General features: G+C 37.1%; 1 protein-coding gene across 1 annotated transcript in view; it reads left to right on the top strand.

Annotated features, from left to right (window-relative positions):
- GRM8 (glutamate metabotropic receptor 8) overlaps window positions 1-25,573 on the top strand; it is a 760,483-nt gene that overhangs the window by 730,234 nt on the left and 4,676 nt on the right. Inside the window, exon 10 of the mRNA XM_079931466.1 lies at window positions 23,166-23,412. Coding sequence (XP_079787592.1) covers window positions 23,166-23,412 — 247 coding nt within the window. The remainder of the gene's footprint in view (window positions 1-23,165; window positions 23,413-25,573) is intronic.

Here is a 25,573-nt window from a genome sequence, read left to right as displayed (position 1 = left end):
AACTCATTCCACGAGGCCACTGTCACCTTGATACCAAAACCAGACAAGGATGTCACAAAGAAAAAAAAACTACAGGCCAATATCACTGATAAACATAGATGAAAAAATCCTCAACAAAATACTAGCAAACAGAATCCAACAGCACATTAAAAGGATCATACACCATGATCAAGAGGGGTTTATTCCAGGAATGCAAGGATTCTTCAATATACGCAAATCAATCAATGTGATAAATCATATTAACAAATTGAAGGAGAAAAACCATATCATCATCTCAATAGATGCAGAGAAAGCTTTTGACAAAATTCAACACCCATTTATGATAAAAAAAAAAAAAAAAAACCTTGCAAAAAGTAGGCATAGAGGGAACTTTCCTCAACATAATAAAGGCCATATATGACAAACCCACAGACAACATCATCCTCAGTGGTGAAAAACTGAAAGCATTTCCACTAAGATCAGGAACAAAACAAGGTTGCCCACTCTCACCGCTCTTATTCAACATAGTTTTGGAAGTTTTAGCCACAGCAATCAGAAGAAAAGGAAATAAAAGGAATCCAAATCGGAAAAGAAGAAGCAAAGCTGTCACTGTTTGCAGATGACATGATACTATAAGTAGAGAACCCTAAAGATGCTAACAGAAAACTACTAGAGCTAATCAATGAATTTGGTAAAGTTGCAGGATACAAAATTAATGCACAGAAATCTCTGGCATTCCTATACATTAATGATGAAAAATCTGAGAGTGAAATCAAGAAAACACTCCCATTTACCATTGCAACAAAAAGAATAAAATATCTAGGAATAAACCTACCTAAGGAGACAAAAGACCTGTATGCAGAAAATTATAAGACACTGATGAAAGAAATGAAAGATGATACAAATAGATGGAGAGATATACCATGTTCTTGGATTGGAAGAATCAACATTGTGAAAATGACTCTACTGCCCAAAGCAATCTACAGATTCAATGCAATCCCTCTCAAAACTACCACTGGCATTTTTCAAAGAACTAGAACAAAAAATTTCACAATGTGTATGGAAACACAAAAGACCCCGAATAGCCAAAGCAATCTTGAGAACGAAAAACAGAGCTGGAGGAATCAGGCTCCCTGACTTCAGACTATACTACAAAGCTAGTAATCAAGACAGTATGGTACTGGCACAAAAACAGAAAGATAGATCAATGGAACAGGACCATACACAAAAATAAGCTCAAAATGGATTAAAGACCTAAATGTAAGGCCAGAAACTATCAAACTCTGAGAGGAAAACATAGGCAGGACACTCTATCACAGAAATCATAGCAAGATCCTTTTTGACCCACCTCCTAGAGAAATGGAAATAAAAACAAAAATAAACAAATGGGACCTAATGAAACTTCAAAGCTTTTGCACAACAAAGGAAACCATAAACAAGACCTAAAGACAACCCTCAGCATGGGAGAAAATATTTGCAAATGAAGCAACTGACAAAGGATTAATCTCCAAAATGTATAAGCAGCTCATGCAGCTTAATAAAAAAACAAACAAACAACCCAATCCAAAACAGGGCAGAAGACCTAAAAGACATTTCTCCAAAGAAGATATACAGACTGCCAACAAACACATGAAAGAATTCTCAACGTCACTAATCATTAGAGAAATGCAAATCAAAACTACAATGAGATATCATCTCACACCAGTCAGAATGGCCATCCTCAAACAATCTAGAAACAATAAATGCTGGAGAGGGTGTGGAGAAAAGGGAACCCTCTTTCACTGTTGGTGGGAATGTAAATTGATACAACCACTGTGGAGAACAGTATGGAGGTTCCTTAACAAACTACAAATAGAACTACCATATGACCCAGCAATCCCACTACTGGGCATATGCCCTGAGAAAACCATAATTCAAAAAGAGTCATGTACCAAAATGTTCATTGCAGGTCTATTTACAATAGCCCAGAGATGGAAACACCCTAAGTGCCCATCTTCGGATGAATGGATAAAGAAGATGTGGCACATATATATAATGGAATATTAGTCAGCCTTAAAAAGAAACGAAATTGAGCTATTTGTAATGAGGTGGATAGACGTAGAGTCTGTCATACAGAGTGAAGTAAGTCAGAAAGAGAGAGACAAATACCGTATGCTAACACATATATATGGAATTTAAGAAAAAAAATGTCATGAAGAACCCAGCGGTAAGACAGGAATAAAGACACAGATCTACTAGAGATTGGACTTGAGGATATGGGGAGGGGGAAGGGTGAGCTGTGACAAAGCGAGAGAGAGGCATGGACATATATACACTACCAAACATAAGGTAGATAGCTAGTGGGAAGCAGCCGCATAGCACAGGGAGATCAGCTCTGTGCTTTGTGATCGCCTGGAGGGGTGGGATAGGGAGGGTGGAAGGGAGGGAGAGCAAGAGGGAAGAGATATGGGAACATATGTACATATATATAACTGATTCATTTTGTTATAAAGCAGAAACTAACACACCGTTGTAAAGCAATTATACTCCAATAAAGATGTTAAAAAATGTCAATTTTTCATCAACAAAAGGTGAAATGTAAAAATTATAACAGTATTGGGAAAAAAAAAGAAAAAATTAAAAATAATAGACTTTGGAAGTAGTTTACCATATGAGAGAAGAGTTCTCAGGTATAATTCTGTAGTTTAATTCTTTTTTTCTTAGGTATTCAGAGATAGTTGTTTCCAGTGACAAAGAAGTTGGTTAGGGGCAGTGTCAGATATAAACTATGTGAGGGAAAGAGGTCCAAAGAGAAAGCTGTACATCAGGCACAAGTGCTAAACTGCTGACTTAGGAATTTTAGACTATTAATCTGACAGCCCAACCTCCTTTTGTAAGTGCTGAGTTACATAGGCTTCCTTTCCTGTAAACTCCTTCAGGTACTGAAACCTATATAAAGTGCCTGAAATGATTCTTTCTTGAAAATGTAATAGAAAACCCAGCTTGATTCTTTCCCTAACCAAAGACCGAGGTGACTGAACCTAGGAATAAATTTAATGGCTTGGGATTATATTTGACAGATTAGACACTTCATTAGAACATGGTAGTGATGCGAATCAGGTCAATTGTTACAATCTATCTGAGGATATTGTAACTTCGTTTTTCTGCCATAGCTGTAAACATTATCCTTCACGCTGCTCCGCCATCACACATTAGTCAGAGGGGCAGAGGAGCATTTGTACTGTGCAATACAAATCCATTCATAGAAAAATAATTCAAAGCATATGATCTGAGTATACAATTTTATTTCCCACTCAAGCAACAGTCTGAGACTTTCTGATTGGCCGCTCCCTTCCATGCAGTGACTCAGGAACCCCTATTTCTTGTATCCTATAGCTTTATCAGCCTCATTATCATAAATACCCAGTCAACAACAAGGGGGAATATTTCTTAGTTTCTTGTAATAAATTTTGTGAAACACTTTTTTTGACATTGGTCATTTTTGTTCACATGATATTGGTTGAAGACTAGCCAAATGGCCACACCCATTCTAGTCAGAGTGGACTGGCCGGTCAGGCACTCCCCAGAAACAATTCCATGCAATGGAAGGAGGGGCACCCATTTTGATACCCTTGCCACACCCATTTTTCCAATAAAAATGTCTGTTTTTTTCCCATAATCTTCTCCTTGAAAAGCTGTTTTATTTATAACTTTGCTCCTAAAGTTGCTTGGTAAAAATAGTAAAAGAAAAAGAAGTACAGGACTATTTTTTCCATAACATTAAAAGAAAGTGTAGAGAATGGATTTGAGGATATGCAGAGGGGGAAGGGTAAGATGGGACGAAGTGAGAGAGTGGCATGGACATATACACACTACCAAATGTAAAATAGATAGCTAGTGGGAAGCAGCCGCACAGCACAGGGAGATCAGCTCGGTGCTCTGTAACCACCTAGAGGGGTGGGATAGGGAGGGTGGGAGGGAGACGCAAGAGGGAGGAGATATGGGGATATATGTATATGTATAGCTGACTCACTTTGTTATAAAGCAGAAACTAACACATCATTGTAAAGCAATTATACTCCAATAAAGATGTTAAAAAAAAAAAAAGTATACTGAATTCTATTTCCTCCATGGCAATTAAAGTTTTCACTTGGGTGTAATTATTCTGAAGACTGAAAGCATCAATAGTTTGAACATACTTGGAGTTCAGTCTATCAGATTTACCAGTGGAATAATTTATCCACATAATTCTCTACTCCTACTCCTAGGAAAAAAGTTTCAATAATAACATCCAGATGGTCCTCAAACTTAAGAATGGTTTATGTTCTAAAATTCTGTTTATAAATTAATTTGCAGTCTTACATATGGCGATTGTCTTTATGCCATCCATTAAAAGCCTATTTAACCTATCATCTAATTTAGATACAGGACCTTTGCTATAAAAACTGTAGTAAATATTGTTGTTGTGATGTTGGTAATTAACATAAAAACCTAGGAATGAAAAGTTGTTTTCTGAATATAAAATGTTTAATTAAAAATGTTGACACTATAATGTATAAAACAGCTATTGTTATAACTGCATGCACTTTATTTGATAATAGCTGGCTTCATTTTTTTATTATTTAGGAAAATACAAGTTATACTATTTAATACTTGTATTTTCACATTTGGAAGAGTTGACATTCTATCACAGTGAAGTATGGTCAAAGTTAACAACCCCAGTTTTTAAATACTTGGCACAAGTCATAACGACTTTTATTTCAAAAGATGCTTGTATGCATTTACATTAATTCTGGTACCTTAATAGTCTGCCTGGTAAACTCTTTCCATATGGAAACCTGCATTATGTGAAATGAGAAACACCCATCCCTCCTCGATTTTAGCTTTTTGAGTGCATGGGCAACAACAATGTTGACGTCACTAAGGCCTGTGAACATAACTCTCTATTTATTATAAGTGAAAAGTGGAATGGCTTAGGGGAAAATATGAGATACTGTAAATAATCTCTTACCAAAAAAATAACATATTAAGCCAAAAGTATTTTACAGAATTTATAACAAGAAGTGAAAACAGTATTTTAAGATCCACACTGCAATCATGAAAGAGAGTGGCTGAGATGGAGTAAAGGACATCATTGGAAATGAGGAGGTTAAGGAACTGATAGATCAGGGGACTGGAGCAATCATGTACACGGATGTAGAATTCATCCAAAACACCCACATCACTTGGGATAGAGAGCACGACTGTGGGCCAGGACCAGAACATCCAATGCATGAGGGCAAATGATGGCAGAGCAAGTGACAAGGATATGGGAGGATGTGCAGCTGAAGGCTGTGATAGCTTAAAAGTCAGGACATTGAGGAAAAAGATGAGTCTATAATGATCCAGAAGCAGCAAACGGGAGTAAGCAATTCCCCATCTGTATTACCATCCATGAGGAATATGGATTCAGAGAATAAAAGCAACCATCACTTAAGAGACTGCAGAGAAAATAATACTTTTAGGAAGAGAGAAGTTTCAGTTGAGACCACAGGGTGGAGGCCGGGAGAAGAGACTGGGGATACAGGGGAGTTTATGTGGAATAGGAATTACAACTGCTCTAAATATATAGAATGGATACACAACAAGGCCCTATTGTATAGCACAGGGAACTATATTCAATATCCTGTAATAAACCATAATGGAAAAGAATATGAAAAAGAATATATCTATCTATCTATATAACTGAATCACTTTTCTACACACCAGAAACTAACACAACACTGTAAAACAACTATACTTCAATTAAAAAAAAGAATATTTAATGTCAGAGCTGCATTGCTTTGGAAGCGGACTGATAATTACAGGAATAATCTAGTGGCTGTAGTCTCAACGGAACAACATGGGCCCCAGCAGGAGAAGACTCAGTTACATACCAACAGGTCGGGCCATTCAAGACCCACGCAGTGGTCCAATTGACCTGTGTGAGGTCAAAATGGGTCATCTGCATCCAGTTTATCACTGAAGCCTATTATGGCACTAAGCTCTTTGGAAAGAGAGAAATCTAAAATAAGCTCTGGGTTCAGTATCCCAGGAGAGTTAGATACTGGGGAGTTCTAATTGATTCTTGGCTCTAGAATATGCTTTAAAGTTTCTTGGTTCTAGCCTATGCTTCATAAGTCTCTTGTTCTGAGAACTTGTATCATTTGCAGGACTACCAGGACCATAGTGTGAATGTCAAGAAACGGCCCTGGGGGCCGGATCAAACTTTGTGGGAGGGACCTTGGGTTGGTCTCTCATAGAGGATTGTACAGAGGTTCTTCACCTTCACTCTCTGCATTTAGCCTCTTCAGGTGCCTAGCCGTGGTAATCTTAAATCGCTGCTACATGCTTCATTCAGAGTATGTACCTTTGCTAAAGATGGATGAGGTTTTTCAGCTTCAGGTGAGATGGCAGAACAGCCAAGCTCTCTTTCACTTTGTAGAGTTTATACCTGTTAGAAAAGGACTTCTTAGCTGTGACCTGCTGAAAGCACGTTCCGCTTTTCACTGGTTGGGACACCCATGACTTCTTTAGTCTGTGATTGGTGGGTGCTTCAATGTCTTGAACCTATTTGAAATAATTGTCTTTTCCTGAAAGCTCTCACTACCACATAGAACTGGTTGGGACACCCATGACTTCTTTAGTCTATGATTGGTGGGTGCTTCAATGTCTTGAACCTATTTGAAATAATTGTCTTTTCCTGAAAGCTCTCATTACCACATAGAACTGGGTCTCCAATGTGACGGAACTGGGCACTAGAACCGGGTACTAGTGCCCATATGTGTGATCAGTACACTGCTGTAGCAGATCACTGGTCTGATATGGGCAGCATCTTCACCATGGCTAGGCATGATGACCTGGGGAAGTCAACATATGTATAGGTAAAATTTTAATTCTCCTGAAAGCTTCAGACATAGCTGGCATCCAGGAAGACCCATGTGTCAATATCAGACATGGTAGCGGACAGTTGCACAAAGTAAAGCAATATTAGGTCTCAGGCTTTTCATCTATAGAAACCTGGCTACTTTGACCTTCATCTGTATTTTCTAGAAGCACTAGTCCTGGGAACAAAGATGTCCCTATATAGATTATCTCAGAAATGGTGATGTGATGAGTCCAGAACTGCCAAGCAGGTACGTGACAAGAGTAGGTAAAAATATTGACGGGGCAGAGAAGTCATGGTCCCTGAGTTACAGAAGATGCTATTCATTAGGGTCTGGAACACAGAGAGGGTTATGAGTCTTTGAGGCTGAGTTGAATGTGGATTTGTCACCCTTTCGGATAGAGTTACATTTATATCCTCCCCAACTCACCTTATCTTAGGGCTGATCTTAGTAAAGGCGTCACTCATAAATATTCATGCTCCCCAGAGATAGTGCACAGATAAAGGGGGTGAGTGGAGGTCCTGCTTCACCACTGTATCCTTTTCAGCACTTGGGAGAAGGAGGCTCTTGGCCATGTTCTTTCTTTCAAATAGCAGTGAGGCATGACGGAAGATTTAGAGGAGATTGAACCTGAGAAAATTTGTTTCTGCCAGTATATCTCATGAGCACTTGAATCTCTAATTCTGAAAGGGACTGTAAACTTTCCAAGGTCTTAGGCCCTACCTAAAACAAGAGCAAAAGCACCAAAGAAGTGCAGATGTACATATGTCACTAGGTGAGAGGTGGGAACACAATGGGAACTGGGGTGGGCACTTTCCTTATTCTCACTTCACCCAAGGGCATAGTGCAAGCAACACTGGCTCTTTCCTCAGTGCTGGGTTACCATCCTTCTGTCAATAACGTACTACCTTTCTGATTTTTTTCCCCCAAGGTTCTCAGTCTATCCAGTATTTCTTTTTTTTCCTAACCTCTTATATCTATTTACAGGGCAATAATGCATTTTTTCTAGATGTGTAGATTTAGTGACATCAAGTTATACATAATTTGCTCTTATAATTTGAAAATCTAATTTGTATCTATATTTATATCCTCTTTATACTTTCTATGTTAATTAGTCATGTTGTATCTCCTTTTCTAAATCAAATATTACCAAATGTGACTTGGTTTTGTTAGTTACATCTGCTGGCTTTAGCTTTCTGTCTCATTCATTTCTTCTTTTATCTCAGATATTTCCTTTCTTCTACATCTACTGAATTTAATTTTTTTTACTTTGAGTAGTTTCATGGTTAATTTTGAGACTTACTTGTTTCCTAACATTGCTGTTTTAGATTTAAATTTTCCTTCAAGCATTTAGGTTGCATCCACCGTTTTTCACAGGTATTGTTCTCATGATTGTTCATTTCTAAATAGTTTGTCATTTCCTTTTAAATGCAAGTTGCTTATAGGGGTGCTATCTAGTTTCCAAATAAAAACCAATATTTATTTATTTGTTAATTTTAATTCTAATTTGATTGCCTTTTGAGGGGAAAGAATGTAGCCTGTAAGTTCCCTGTTTTCATTTTTGTTTTTGGGTAATCTAATGCATGATCGATTTCTGTGAAGAGTCCATTAGGTCTTAAAATAATGCAATCAAAATGGCAATTTTGTTATTTGAGTTAAACTATTTTTAACCTTAATTTTATATTGTATGTTTAAATTTAAACCTGAAAAGATGAATTAAAATCCCTCATAATGATTATGAATTTGTCCATTTCTTCTTGTATTTTTATGATTTGTTGCATCACACATTGTGATAATGTATTGTTAGTGATCTATCTACATAGATAGATGTGTTCTTTGTATAACTTAAGATTTTATCTTAAATTCTATTTTGTCCCATAATAATATTACTATTCCATCTTTCTTTGTGTTTACGTTTTTCTGGTACATCTTTTCCAGTTACTTTATTTTCAGGCTTTACATATAACTTTCTCCTTATTAGAATCACATTTAAAATCCAATCTGATAACCTGTGTATTTTTTAAATGGGGAATTTAATTTATATCATGAAAATCACTGGTTTGTATCTGCCAGTTTATTTTCTATTTACTATACTCTCGTGTTTCTGTTCTTTTCCTTTCCATTTTTTTAACTGATCAGATTTTCATTTTGTTTCCATTTTGATAGTTCAGAAATTTTAGGTCTTATTTTAATTTTTGTAGGTTGCCCTTAAATTTTAAGCATATACTTTATTATTTTTTTTTTTTTTGCTAAGGACATCCAGAACTAGTTTACTGGTATATTTTGTTGACTTTATACCATGTCTTGTCCTTTTATTTTTGGTCAGCCTTGTGAACAGTTTGTTAATTTTACAGTCTTTTCAAGGAATTTTTGGCTTTGTTGATTTTTCCCTATTTTGCATTTGTTTTCTATTTTATTGACTTTCATCTTTCATCCTTATTAGTTCCTTCCTTCTATATTCTTTGGGTTTAATCTCTCTCTCTCTCTTTAGTTTGTGAGATGGATAATTATAACACAATTTCTTCTTTTCTAATATAGATGAAGCCTGTTTTAGCTGCACCCCATGACTTTTAACATGTTGCCACTTCATTATTATTCAGTTCAAAATAATTTCTGATTTTCACTGTCAATTCTTCTTGACTTATAAGTGATTTTGGACTGTGTTGTTTAATTTTCAAATCTTTGATACTTTTCGTGTTACTTTTGTTATTTCTATCCTAACTCTACTTTCTACCCTTCTTCCACATTAGTCAGATTACATACTCTGTATTTCAATCCTTTGAAATTTGTTAAGACTACACAGAATATGGTCATCTGATACCTTTTCTCTGTGCAATTTTATAGATTATGCTCATCCAGTTTTTGAAAATTCTTGGCCAGTATCTCTAAGTTTTTTTCTTTTTGTCTACTATATATTGCTTCTGTTTCTGAAACTCCAAATTCATACATATTCAAAATTTTTATTATGTTTTATATATTTCTAATAATTTTGTTCTGTATTTTTAAATTCTTTATTATCTCCAGGCTTCAATATGGATATTTTCTACAGATCTTTCAATTTGTTAGTCATGTCCTGAACATCATCTAATCTGTTGTTAAACTCATCTATTGAATTCAATTATTATATTTTTCTGCCCTATAATTTTTGTTTCAATTTTTAAATATATATATGTATGTGTGTGTGTATGTGTGTGTGTGTGTATATATATATATATATATATATACATACACATATATTCCAGTTCCTCAGTTAAATTCATTATCTTATTATGTATTTTCTTCAATACATTTCTGTTCAAGCTTCTGTAAACTTCTGTCTGAGAAGTACAGTATCTTGATCATTTGTGACACAACCTTATATACTGGGTTTTTTTTTTTCCCTTTCCCTTTGGTTTTGGTAATTTGTTCTTATGTTGGACCATGTTTTGCTGGTAGTTGGTAATCTTTTATTGAATACCTGACATTGTACATTTTAAAAATGTAGATTTATAGATGTTGCCATTTTCCTCCAGAGAAGCTGCAGTTTTTTACCTGTCTACAGTTAAAGCAGAGGCATTTCACCTTGACGTAACCCAGGATTGGGATAATTTGAGACTAGGTTTAGGCTTTCTGTGCGTTTGTCCATGTTTGATATTTCATTTATCTTGGAGGATATCCCTTCAGATATATCAGCTAAAAGTCCAAGGTGTTTATAATTACCCATCCTCCTTAATTGACACAAATTCCAAATTTTGTTTCCCAAGCATAATGACACTGCTTAACTTTTTAGCCTCTGAATCTGGATTATGTTTGATTTTTTTTAGTCTGTTGCTCCCTCCCACTTAAGGTACACCAAAGTCTAAAGAAAAAAAAAATGGTGTAAATCTCAGGTTCACTTGTCTGTAATACCCTGGAATCTTGAGTTCTCAAGTCCTGGCTGCACTGGTAACCCTGAATTCCATTTTTTGTCTTCCCAGCCCCATGAGACTGCTGAAAAGCATGTCTAAAGATTTCTGCCCTCTAACACCCATGCAATGAATCAGCACACTCCCTATGGATAAAAGCAGTGAAAAATGCCTGACTCACATCAGAGTGTGAGTGTGTGTGTGTGTGTGTGTGCGTGTGTGTGTGTGTCCTAAGATCTGGGCCCTCCTGAGTCCTGACTGCTTTGATTTTTCTCTGATGCCTCCAAGCAATCGTTTTTTAAATTTATGATTCTTTTATAGCTATTCTCAGTGGGTGAATTGGTTTGATGACAGCATAGCCAGAATGAGAAATCCTTCATCTATTGAGATTTTAATTTTAATGATAAAAAATTATTTCTATGGTATTTATTTGATACTTTTTCTTTCAAAAGTTTGCGAAGATAATTATTTTTATCTCTAACGTCTTCTTCCACTAACTCTAGTGGACCTATCTTCTTGGATTTTTATCCTTCTTTTTGATGCTTCTCTTTTACAGTGTCAGTTTTCTCTGAGTATTTGCTAATTCTTGGTGTCTTTTCATCTGTATTTGTGAATCCCAGTTTGCTTGCCTACTGTGTTGTCAATAGCCTGTCTCTCATGGCTATGGAAATGGAGCAGTGCCTATGCAGGAACAATGTTCCAGCAATTTGTCTTCTGAATGTAGGGAATCCTTGTCCCTTCTGGTGGTCAGTGGTTCTGTTGGGTACTCCTGTCCTCTGGCCAGTGCAAACCTGGTGCTAAGTATCTTCATTTAAAAAGATGAACTTATCCATCTCTTTAAGTCTGTATTTCCAGCTGGATGATTCTGTTAAGTTCAACAATATATAGTTCTAAGAAAGAGCTTCTCCAGGATCCACAATGAGATTTCTTTTCTTCTTTTTTGGATTTTTTTTTTTTTTTTTAATGAGGAAAGTAGCTGATGGATAACAGCAATCTAAAAAAATCCTCTGAGTTCTCAATTAAACATTAATTCAGGTGTTTTAATTGAGACTCTGTTATTTTTAAGAAATCTGGCCCAACTCTATTAGAAAAGGATGATTTTCTGACTTGGTAAGGATTCAAGTCATATTAACCCTGCTCTTTCACATCTCTGTATATCTATGGGAGCCATATGGTGTGTGCTAAAGATATGAGCTTTTAAGTCAGACAAACTTCAGTTTAAACCTCCACTTTATCCTCATGAGTTGTGTGACTCTGAAAATATTGTTTAAATTCTCCAGAATGGACCCATTCCTAACTTACAGGATTACTGTGAAGGGTTAATGTCCATAAAATGTTTGGCAGTAATGATGATACCTGATCCTCAATAACATAAATCTATTTTTTCATAGTTCTGGACACTAGAAATCTGAGATCAAGGTATTGACAGTGTTGGTTTCTTTTGAGGCCTCTGTCATTGGCTATTAGATGTCCACGTTCCCTCTGTGTGGTCCTCACAGGGTCTTTTTTTGTGTACACACATTTCTGGTGTGACTTTGTGTGTCCTAACCTCCTCTTCTTATAAGGACAACAGTTAGATTGGATTAGAGCCCACCCTAAAGACCTCATTTCAACTTAATTATCTACTTAAAGACCCTATGTCCAAATACAGTCACATTCTGAGGTACTAAGGGCTAGAAATTGGACGTGTGAATTGGGGTGGAGGGAGGGACCACAATTCAGCCCATAATACCATTACTTTTGGTTCTTCCTGCATTAAGTAATATCACCAGGAAAAAATTAGTATTTATACAACATCTTATGCCTCCACAAAAGTACCTGCACTGAGGTACTGCTTTAATTCTTTGGGCTTTAGAAAGTGTTGTATAGGAAGTATCCAGTTGAACAATGATTTAGTACCTTTTCGAAAACTATGGTTGAAACTATTTCCATAATGTTACCAATTTCCTTTAATAATACAACCTACATAATAACTGTCTCCTGAAATTTAAATTCCAGCAAACCTTCTGTCTTCAGACAGTGATAACTATAGGATAACTATAGATAGATGATAGATAGATAGATAGATAAATAGATAGATAGATATACAGATCTTCCTCAACTAACTATGGGGTTACGGCCCCATAAACCCATTGTAAGTTGAAAATATTGTAAGTCAAAATGCATTTAATACACCTAACCTACCAAACATCATAACACCTACATTAGCCCACAGTTGGGCAAAATCTTCTAACACAAAGCCTATTTTATAATAAAGTGTTAAATATCTTATGTAATGTATTGAATACAGTACTGAAAGTGAAACAGAGAATGGTTGTGTGGGTACAGAATGGCTGTAAGTGTATTGGCTGTTTACCTTCCTGATTGCGTGGATGACCCGGAGCTGTGGCAAGGTCATTGCCCAGCATCACAAGAGAGTGTCCACACCATATAACACTAGCCCTGGGCAAGATCAAATTTCAAAATTTGAAGTATTCTTATTGAGTATCTTATTGAGTATCATTTTTTCACGATCACGAAGTCAAAAAATTCCAAATCAAACCATCCTAAGTTGGGGACCGTCTGTGTGTGTGTGTGTGTGTGTGTGTACTTATTGAGTATCTACTTATTGAGTATCTACTTATTCTTATTGAGTATCACTTTTTCACGATCACGAAGTCAAAAAATTCCAAATCAAACCATCCTAAGTTGGGGACCGTCTGTGTGTGTGTGTGTGTGTGTGTGTGTGTGTGTGAGTGTGTGTGTGTGTGTGTGTGTACAAACCATCCTAAGTTGGGGACCATCTGTGTGTGGGTGTGTGTAATTACACAGTTCTTAGATAAATTTTGTTCTTGTAATAATTGTTTCTTCTCCTTTTTTTTATTTCTAAAAAAATTTTAATTTTTATTTGGTCTCTTCATGTAACTATTCTCTTTATTATATTTTATATCTGTTCAAATAAATACTTTTAAAATTATAATAATTAAAGGTATCTCCATTATTCTTATTCTTAGTTTTGACCATACTGTTGAAAAATGATAAAGGGCTAAAAGGTGGCATGGAAGCAGGAATCCATGGAGGGAAACATGGAGGAAAAATAACACGTAAAGGAGGAACTGATAAGCAGTCAACAGCAGATGTTTCATATTCATTTGCATACGTCACGGTCGAAAACATGGCACCGTTGTGTGAGACACTGTTTTTATTATGTTTCTATAAATAATACTTATGGAGGATAATTGAAAACTAAAGACTACATTTTATTTAATAATGCTCTACTTTGAAACATCTACTTTAAGGAATGTCTATGGGGCTTTAATAGAAAATTTATTTACTGGTCCAAATATTAAATATCATGTATATTTAATTATAAATACTGTCCCGCCATATTTAGAGGATCTTGAGCTTCCTTACACTTGTCCTTTCCTACCCTCAGCAGAGCTGATAGTTCACTTATTGGTGTATGCTTTATTATTCTCTGAAGCTGGTTGCCACCATTCTCAATAGGTCCAAGGTTAAGGATTCAGACCTCACATGCGAACCAGCCCAGTTCTGCATCCATAGTCTTCGCCCTTTGGTTTGACTCTTCAGTTTGCTAACATGTGTCCTGGCTAAAAGGGGCCAAAAGGGAGACAGCAAATGGATCAGAGCAAACCCGTCTCCATCTCCACTAATGAAAACACAACGTAATGTCTCTGACCTGCCGATGGGTCAGCAACCCTACAATTTCTACCTGACACGAGGGACACTCAGGATTGTGAGTTTTTTCCAGAATGATACTAGACTATGACATTTTGAATGTGTTTCCTATAAGCATAAAATATATTTCCTTATGAACAAATATTTTGTGCCTATAGTTCTATGTGTGCACGTTCCTTATCAAAAAGGCTAAAAAAGGTGTGGCTGATTTTGAGAGAGCAGTACCGTTATGTCTTTACTGTGTGAGGAGTGGAGGAGGATTCAGAGAGAGTAAAATCAAGGCTAATTAATAACAGCAACAGCTACTGTTGATGACTACTGTATGCCAGGTGCTGTGCCAACATTTTACATACATTGCCTCCTTAAATTCATTTACTTAAGTCTATGGACGTTTATAAATAGTGTGAGTGCCTTATCCTCAGTTGTACATTTCTTAAGTGAGGGAGGGATGCAGGGCAGAGCCCAGAGCTCTCATGTTCCCAAGTGGAGGCCACTGACTTTTAGTTGTCATATTTATAGTTTAAAAGGTCATCATGTTGGGAATTCCCTGTTGGTCCAGTGGTTAAGACTCCTCGCTTCCACTGCAGGGGGCGTGGGTTTGATCCCTGGTCTGGGAACCAAGATCCCACATGCCGTGCGGCAAGGCCAAAGAAAATGATCATCATGTTTATCTATCCAGGAGTTTCTGTCCCAGCCTGGGTATTGATTTGAAGGGGTATGGGGCCCTCAAATTTTAATAGACTGTCTAGCTTTAGAACCTGATTTATTGTTTTCCTCTTGAAACTACATGGGTTATTTCCTTTAAATGTCAAATTCAAGAGTAAGGATCCACACTGCCTCAAAGACCAGAAAATTCACATATTCAGGCAATGTTCTAGGTGTTGAGTTTATAGCAGTGAACAAAACAGGTAAAAATCCCTGGACTCATGGAATTTTTATTCTGGTTAAGGGAAAGAGACAATATATAAATTAGTAAAATATATAGACTTTTATGCTAGAAAATAGATGCTGAGGAGTGAAATAAAGCTGGGGAAATAGATGCAGGTGGAGGGATGGGGGGTACAATTTTTAACTTCATGTTTAGGAAAGGGTGTCATTGAGAAAGAACCATTCAGAAAGGAACACTTCCTGAACGAAGTGAAGGGTCAGTTCATCAAATACAAAAGCCCCAAAGCAGAAGCATGCTTGGTATCTTCTAAGATTAGCCAGGAGGCCAGTGTGATGAGAAGAGAATGAATGAGGGAAAGAGTAAAGCCAGATCAGTTCAGAGGACCTTGTAGGCCATTATAGGGACAGCATCAATGTGAAGTCATTGTAGAGTTTTGAGGGTAGGGGTGACTGAACCCAATTTATGAATAATGGGATTAAATTCTAGCTACCTGTGTTAAAAATCAATCAGATGATCAGATAGAAGAGAATAAGAGCAGAAGAGGAGAAATGTATAGATGTCAACGGGACATCTATAGTGAAAATCCAAATAAGAGATGATGTTGGCTAGGACCAATGCAGTACCAGTGGGGGAAGTGGAAAATGACACATATGAACAAATTTTGGAAGTAGAGTCAACAGAATTCAGTCATAGATAGAGCGTAAGAGAAGAGTCAAGGACAATTTCTATTTGTTTTCATCCCAACAACGGGAAAGATGGACTAAAGACAAGGAAGACCACTGGAAGAAGAAGTTTAGGAATGAAGATGGGATTCAGATGCTTCTTAGTTTTGGATCGTATATGTCAGACATCTAAGGGGAGCTACCCAGAAGGCAACTGAGTTTCCTGAGGGAAGCCTGGAATTAGTCAGCATATAGTTTTTAAGGCAGGGCTACCTACATAACTTGTGAGGCCCAATGAAAAATGAAAATGTAGGCTTCCTTATTCAAAAATTATTGAGAATTTCAAAACCCTGACAGAAGAACATTAAACCAAGTGTGAGGCCTTTCTGAGTGAAGGAGCCTGTGTACAGGCAGTGTGCCCAGAAAGCTGGTCCTGCTTTAAGGCCATAAATCTGAATGTTATCATCAAGAGAGTAATGTGGCCAGATAGATAGATAGATAGGCAGATAGATATCCAAGGACTGAGTTCTGGGATACTTCAGGGTAAAGATGTTAGAAAGAATGAGGAGGACCCCTCAGAACTGACTAAGGAGAAGCCAGCAAGGTATTTGAACTCAACAAAACAGAAACAATAATAAAATGTTTGATATGGACTTGGGATGGTTCATTAGTATCCAGGCTCATCCAAAGGGCTGGTGGGGGTGCTGTGCGTTATCGCCTCTGGTGTCCCATCGCAAGGGGAGTTTTATTAGCTTGGATTGTTTCATGATAGGTTGATTTGAGGCTTTTACTACCCACAGGGCAACTCCAGAGTTTCTTTGTAAACTTCTCCATCTTAAAAAAAAAATTGTTTTAATCACTTCTAGTAATTAATGAGATTTTGAAATCCATTGGCTGAAGCCCTTCTGAAAAGCAGAAGATCCATTTGTGGAGGCAGGTGACACTTTGGCAGACACACAGATGAGGGGATAGATAACAGAAGTAGAGAAAGGCAAAGGCAGGCTTTAAGTGTAAACATAGCTTTCTCACTGGTCAGACTGTGTGAAGCAGACAAACGGGACCTGGCTGACTGCAGCAAAAAGTGAGATGAAACCATCCAGGGCAAGGCAGACAGGAATAAATCATCTGTTTCTTATCACATGGCACAAATCCGTCTGGGGTGTTAGGTTTCTTAACAGGTTACATTGGTTACACAGGGGTTGAAAACTCACCAGCTTGGATATCTGTGGAGTTCTGTGTGCAGGCAGCTGGTTGAAAGTAAAAGACTGACCTTTCTCCTGGAGTAACATAATCTCCTCCCTCCTTACCCTTCCTAGAGTCTTTAGTGATTCCAGGCCAGGACCTACGTTCAGTAGACCCTGGATGTGCACAAATGACTCCTGCAGAGAATGAAGAGGAAGCTGTAATGGTCCCAGAAAAGATGTCATGTTAATATGCTCCACTGTGCCATCTCCTCCCTGGCTTAGCCAGAGATCATTTCCATCTGCTTCACTGCATGTGACTGCTTCAGCCTCAAAATGTCCAGCGGCTGTGGAGGCAGAGGAAGTGACAGGCTATCAATGGACATAATAGAAAAGACGCTCCTCTTCCTCTAGGTACTAATATTTTAGAGTGACAAGGGGCAGAGGGTGGGGCATAAAAGAAGGATGGAAAAAAGAAGGTTACATTAATATATCCAGTACCACTGTCAGCATCTCTCAGCGGATTTATGTTGGTTACAGGGAGTTAATATAGTTTCCTCCTAATATAGTTACAGCATTCTGGTGAACTGTAACTTTGATACAGAGAACCAGTGCACTATTCTATTCCCTATCAGCAAATGGGAGTTGACTTTTGGGCAAAATCTTATTCTGCCTACTTTGAAGTAAGATTACAAAAGCATTTTCCTTGACATCATATAGTGAGAGCAGGGCTGTCAGCTCTTCACTAAACTGTCAACTTTGGATAACTGGCTCATGGGCCCCTCTTATTCTATATACCTGGAAGGATGCTTTGTTGGCAGCCTTTTAGATTCAAAGTTGTAGGGAAAATAATCTTTGTTGAGCTACTACTGTTTTGCACCTTTGAGACATTTTATAAGGATTATGTCATTCCACCTATAACCCTTCTAAGAGAAAAGTATTATTTTCCCCCATTTCATAGGTAATAAATTAAAGGTCAGAGAGGAAAATAAGATCTCACAACTGTTCAATTGCCAGGGAAGTTTTATTAGAGTTCAGATTGTCACCTGGTGGGTCGACTAGGGCCTTTTACCATCCACAAGGCAACTCCAGAATTTCTCTGTAAACTTCTTTATCTTTAAAAAGAATTTGAAGTGGCGGTGCTGGAATTCAAGCTCAGGTCTGCTTGAACATGTTTCCTCCTTACGTGGTTCAAGTAATTAGAATATTCAACAGGTATAAAAAAATCCATGAGTGTTTTGGAAACGAGTGCTCATTTTCAATCTTTTAATATAATCTTTCCATGTCTTCTTAAATATGGGAGATACTGAAAATCCTGTAATCCATGATGCTAAGAAATTAACTTCTCTAGAAGGACAGTAGGTGGCATTTCATTTCTTTGCTTATTTTGCTCTTACTGCTTTCATTGAGGTTATAATATATACGAAATATTTATCTCATTAAATATTCAAAGAGGAAGTTCAAAAACTCAGTCTACTCACAGTCTGAAGTCCTGTAACAAAGCCTTGGCCACTGTAAGGTTTTAGATTTTAGGGTATGATTTTTGTATAGATGCTTTTTATATATTAAACCCACATTAAAATTTTTCAGAAGCTGTTGTAAGAGAGCACATAAGATCTATAATTTGCAATCACAGTGTCTAATGGAGGGCTTGGAACACTAAGCATAGTACTGTTTAATCCTAATGTCTATGTTTATTATATCTTCTTTTGAGTTGGCTTGCTAAGAGGATAGACTACAGTAATATATTTAACGTGGAAACTAGCATTCCAGAATCTTCTTCATGCTTAATATTTAACAAAATCAAGTTTACTATATATTACAGAAATTATTCTGAATAAGGGGAGAAAATTATCACTTACATTTATGGTAGCAGATAAAATTTATAAGATTTTCAAACTAGAAAGGTATTTATGAATTATTTGGACTAGTATTATATGTTTTAGCAAGACCAACAGGTTAAGACATATAAAAAGAACCCAGCTAATCAATGTGGATGTTCCCATCATTTCATGGCTATACCTCTGGAGGGGTTTTTTTTTTTTTTTTTTTTTTTTGCAGTACACGGGCCTCTCACTGCTGTGGCCTCTCCCGTTGCGGAGCACAGGCTCCGGACGCGCAGGCTCAGCGGCCGTGGCTCACGGGCACAGCCGCTCCACGGCATGTGGGATCTTCCCGGACAGGGGCATGAACCCGTGTCCTCTGCATCGGCAGGCGGACTCTCAACCACTGCGCCACCAGTGAAGCCCTTGTTTGGTTTTTGTTTGTTTTTTAAGTTAAAGTGACTTGGCTGGGTCTGACTGGGACAAAACTGATGGTTCCCTATTTGAGTGGCTTTGGAATATTTATGTGTGGTTTGCATTTGGCTCTATCCTTTCCTTATCATTACATCCTTTCTCTGCAGCCCATTTTCTGCATAGCCTTTCTGCAGCAATGCTAGCTGGAGAATAAGTAGGAATTCAAAGAGGATTAACTATTGTATAAGAAGCTTATGAGTATTCATAATAATAAGTTGCTTAAAACTACGTGGCAAAGCTTAGGGAGGTTCGTGTGGTTTAAAGGCACATACTCACATTTTATCAGGACCTTCTTAATTGCAGTAGATTAGTTCTCTCAAATTTAACATAACAGGTAGCCTGAGAGGTCATGGCATGTAGTAATTTATCACTTTGCCGAGGGACGTATCTGAATCACGTCTCTACTGAGGATGGTACACATGAGCCCAACCTAGAATCTGGATTCATACCTCATCTCTTTGTGTTTCTTACTTAAAATGTCATCAACCCTGATGTCCATTTGACAGAGTGGAAAATTATGGAAAGCATATTCTGTATGATTTGTGTAAATTAAGGGTTTCTTGAAGATCTTCATATACTTAAAAATAATGAGTGGTATCTGAGTAATTATTGTGTGATTTCTTAGAGGTATATAAGAAGAAATGTAGATTACAGATGCTAGGGAAGTTTATACCCTGGTTGTGCATTTTTTATGAATTATTACAAAGTTCATATAAATTGTTATAATCACATAGTTATACATTAGCAAGAGCTCCACTGTTTTTATTTTTTAATGCACTAGTGCTTAGAAGTAAAATAACGACATTATAGTCAGGATTTATCATGGAGGACTTCCTGGAGGAGGTGAACTTTGAAACAAATCGATCCTAAATATCACCTTGTTGAAGGGTGTTCCCATACTCACGATAGGGTCTTAAGCAAACGACAGCCTTAGTGGTAGATAAATTGAACAGTAAACTCAGTAATCCACAGGATATGATTTTTCAGACAAGGACAGTCTTTTTACTAGTGCCTGAAGTTCTCTTCATGTTTCAGACAGTTTCTCACCTCAAGGCTTTGTCATCTGTTAAAAGAAACAGTCTCCCCTAGGAAAAGGAAGCCATAAGGCTGATTCAGATATTTACTCTTGAAGGTAAATATATTTCGAGTCTTTATTAAAAAGGACACAATTAATTTGGGGATTGCTGGATGCAATCTGACAACTTTACATTTTCAGAGGTATCATTAGAATGAACAGACATTAATGTAGAAACAATAAATGCTGGAGAGGGTGTGGAGAAAAGGGAACCCTCTTGCACTGTTGGTGGGAATGTAAATTGATACAGCCACTGTGGAGAACAGTATGGAGGTTCCTTAACAAACTACAAATAGAACTACCATATGACCCAGCAATCCCACTACTGGGCATATACCCTGAGAAAACCATAATTCAAAAAGAGTCATGTACCAAAATGTTCATTGTAGCTCTATTTACAATAGCCCAGAGATGGAAACAACCTAAGTGTCCATCATCGGATGAATGGATACAGAAGATGTGGCACATATATACAATGGAATATTACTCAGCCATAAAAAGAAACGAAATTGAGCTATTTGTAATGAGGTGGATAGACCTAGAGTTTGTCATACAGAGTGAAGTAAGTCAGAAAGAGAGAGACAAATACCGTATGCTAACACATATATATGGAATTTAAGGAAAAAAAATGTCATGAAGAACCTAGGGGTAAGACAGGAATAAAGACACAGACCTACTAGAGAATGGACATGAGGATATGGGGAGGGGGAAGGGTAAGCTGTGACAAAGTGAGAGAGTGGCATGGACATATATACACTACCAAACGTAAAATAGATAGCTAGTGGGAAGCAGCCGCATAGCACAGGGAGATCAGCTTGGTGCTTTGTGATCGCCTGGAGGGGTGGGATAGGGAGGGTGGGAGGGAGGGAGACGCAAGAGGGAAGAGATATGGGAACATATGTACATATATAACTGATTCATTTTGTTGTAAAGCAGAAACTAACACACCATTGTAAAGCAATTATACTCCAATAAAGATGTTTAAAAAAAAAAAAAACCACTATGCTGAGCAAAAGAAGCCTGAAAAAAAAAAAATCATGGAGATGATTAAGGGCTCTCTTCATCATCTTAAAACATGGCTACCTTGTAACCTCAGTATTCCAAGTTATTTGGGAGAAATTATATTTTCAGCTCAGGACATGAAAAATGTAAACAGATCAAAGGTTTTATTTTTAAAGAGGTGAAATATTCATACAATGGGATATTATTGACTCTTTAAAAAAAAAGAAGGAAATCCTGCCATTTGTGACAACATGGATGAACCTGGAGGACATTATACTAAGTGAAATTAGTCAGATACAGAAAGACAAATACTGCATGATCTTACTTATGTGTGGAATCTAAAATAGTCAGACTCATAGAAGCCGAGAGCAGAATAGTGGTTACCAGGGGCAGGGGAAAGGGGAACTGGGGAGATATTGGTCAAGAGGTACAAACTTCCAGTTATGCAAGATGAATATGTGACTACAGTTAACAATAATGTATTGTTTACTTGAAATTTGTGAAGAGAGATCTTAAGCATTCTCACCACAAAAGAATAAAATAAAATAAAAGAATGAAAGAAAGAAAATGGTTACTATGTGATGGATATGTTAATTAACTTGATTGAGATGATCATTTCATAATATATGTTTATCAAAACATCAAGTTTTGATAAAACCTTAAATATATACAATTTCTATTGTTTGATTATACCGCAATAACATTGGGGAAGAAAAAAGATTAAAATACTGTCATGTTTGTTTTCATAACATAATGAAAAGAGCTAAAGCAGTGATTTTAGGTTTGACTTTTTCAGTTCATTAACCTCTAGATTGCAGGAAGAAAAATCTTCCAGAGGGACTTCTCTTTGTAAGTACCAGAGCAGTCAATTTCAGTGAAATAAGGATAAGGAATGAGCACAGGGGGAGAATTTTTCAAAATGCAGATGTCAGGACCCATCCCCAAAGGGCATATTTCAGTCTTGGAAGGAGGAAGTCTTATACGTATTTTCTAAAAGCACCCACATTTATTTTGATCTGACGCAATCATCTAGAAACCCTCTGGAATTATCCTTTAGGAGGGCTATTAAAAAATATCAAGCCCTTATGGCATGCTTGTGATGTATCCAATTTGGAAGCTGGAATTAAGTAATTATGTGAAGATGCAAACACTCACATTATCCAAGCAATGGGGTGCAATAGTGATGATCTGGACTATTTCACTCCCACTCTATTTCCACTATATATAATTTACCTTCTAGGTTAGGTTTACTGTTGAAAGAATAACATTTGACCTTGTGATACCTCCCTGAATAAGGTTTGTGTGACATAAAATATTAGTCTTTTGCTAGACTGATTTTGTTCCCTTCCTTATATATGCTTAATTATAATCTAAAGAGGAAACTAAGCTCCATCAGCTTACTTGTTTGTTTTTGCTTGTTTTAAAAAATTGGGCTTCATAAACAATACAACTTTACCCACATTTGCAGGTGGGGATAAAGGAACGTTTCACTATAATTAAGGGCAGTTTTAATAAGTGCCTTCTAATGCACTGTTAGCAGAGAAGCTGGAATAATCTCAGAAAACGGTTATATTATTTGCTTTATCTTAGGTCAGGCTTACCAACATTGATTCTATGTTTTTTTCCTTCTTCAGATGTACATCCAGACTACAACACTTACTGTCTCCATGAGTTTAAGTGCTTCGGTGTCTCTGGGCATGCTCTACATGCCCAAGGTTTATATTATAATTTTTCATCCAGAGCAGAATGTTCAAAAACGCAAGAGGAGCTTCAAAGCTGTGGTGACAGCTGCCACCATGCAAAGCAAACTGATCCAAAAAGGAAATGACAGACCAAATGGCGAGGTGAAAAGCGAACTCTGTGAGAGTCTTGAAACCAACAGTAAGTCATCCGTAGACTTTCCGATGGTCAAGAGTGGGAACACTTCCTGATAGATGTACGTTGAACATTCTTCTACTGGTCTTGGGGACTGTGCTACGTGGTTCCAGGGGCCTGGTGGTACTCGCACACCATGAGACCATCACAGCAGTTAGAACCATTTGGTTAGAACCAAACGATTTCAAGGCAAGTGGCTCCTCTCCAGAGCATGAACATAAACACGAAATCTCTTTTACAAAGTGTGACGCTCGAGTCTCTCTTTTGAGGCATTACAGAGCTTGAAGCTTGGAACTGTGCTCCATTTATAAAATTATCCTTTAGCTCTTAGGAACTACTCTCCAATCTTTTTCAGTTCAATACTGGTCGCTCTTTACAGAATTGATAGTTAACTAGTATTTACAAAGCATGCTACCAAAGATCTTACACAAATAAATGATACGTTATTCAGATATTTAGGGAAATGAGAAAACTAGTTAGCTAACATGTTAGGTTAAGTCATAGTCTATATTTGTTTCCCCAACATGGTCCCCTTCTTTGGTTTCCCTTGATTTCCCTTCTTGGATATATTAAGGTAATTAGAGCTCTTCTCTGAAAGCCTCATGACCCTGAAAACAGGACCCCTTCTACAGCCACCACTCCACTTTTCCTTTCCTCACCTATTATCTTCTCTATACTCATCCCTGAAGAAGCACATAACAACATACTGGTACCAAACTAAGCCAGCAGAGTTAACTGAGCTGTTCAAGTCCATCTTGGACTCTATGGAAAAGTAGCAAATAGATTGAAGTTATGTATTGCAAAATACCAGAAAGCTGAATACAGTGAAAAAAATTATATATATATATATGCGTGTGTGTGTGTGTGTGTGTATAACCTATACATTACGAGATTCTGTATATGGTTCAATATAACACAGGCATTAATTAAGGATAAAACCCTACGCAAAAATGCCCTCTTCCTCTCGGATTCTGCCAGGAGGCTGTATCTCCTTTTCTCTGTACTTTTGACATGAAATACAGAAAAGATTGAGATGACTTTATCTGATTTAATTATTATAACAACTTATAGTCTTCACTAGATTCACAAACCTTCCCTTGCATCAAGAGTTCCAGATGAACACTGTCTACTCTAATGCCCCACATGCAGAACTATCCTTAGAAGATAAGTATTGATTAATTAAACCTATTGGCTTCAATTACTATCAGACTTCTTGGAATGACTGGCCAGGTCCTCTAGGAAGATGACCTTCAGCTCGTAAATATCAAATTTAGTTACCTGTAGAGAAAGAAGCCTTTTAAGAATTTCACAGACATTCCCCACATAGTCACTCTTCTGCAAACATGAAATCTTGAGGAAGTGCAAGTGGAGGCACAATAAGGATGGGTTTTGGTATCAAATGGTTACAATCATCTCTGATTATAGATAAGCAATTGACTAATGGTGGGGCTATCTGGGCTCCTAGCAAAGATTGTGCTGTAACTACTCTCAAAGGCATCAGTGTAGAATGCTTGTGATTTCAGGGCAGAATTTTATTTGTTTCTTCTGCCTTGAAATCATCAGTGCAGGAAGTTAAGACCTAATGTAGGATGCCAATAAACTACTTTTGGCCAGTGATACACTCTGAACACTGGTACTTCTCAGTATGACTCATCAGAGTCTATAGTTGTACTTGGTTTTTAGCAGCAATCCAGAAAACCTTATATAATATGGTTGCACATGGAAACAACCAAATGTACACTGAAATAAATACCAGTTATCCTGGACTCACCTCTGAAATGTGGTAAGGAAAAAAATTAATAAACTTTTTCCACCGCTTTAAAAAATAAGTTAGTTCCCTGAAGGGAAAATGTGCTGTATTGACAAAGACTAATCCCATGCTATAGAAATAAGTCTCATACATTTTGTTTTCCTTTTATTATTTTCTGTTGCTGTTGAAATGGAAATTTCATAGCATGTGTACGTTTCCCTCTTTTCTCTGAAAATAAGAATGAAAGATTACAAATGTGAAGGCTGTATGATGGCTAAGCCTGTAATATTTTGGAGGAGTTGAATGCTCACCTTTGGAAGGTAAAAGAAAGTTAAGAAGGTGAATCAAGATAAAGTCAATTATGACCTCAAAGAAGGTTAAATTGTACTTCGGGGATTTTACTGTACTATTCATCTT

This window comes from Stenella coeruleoalba, assembly GCF_951394435.1.
Source record: "Stenella coeruleoalba genome assembly, chromosome: 9".
NCBI lineage: Eukaryota > Metazoa > Chordata > Mammalia > Artiodactyla > Delphinidae > Stenella > Stenella coeruleoalba.
This window is presented reverse-complemented; position numbering and strand designations above follow the sequence as displayed.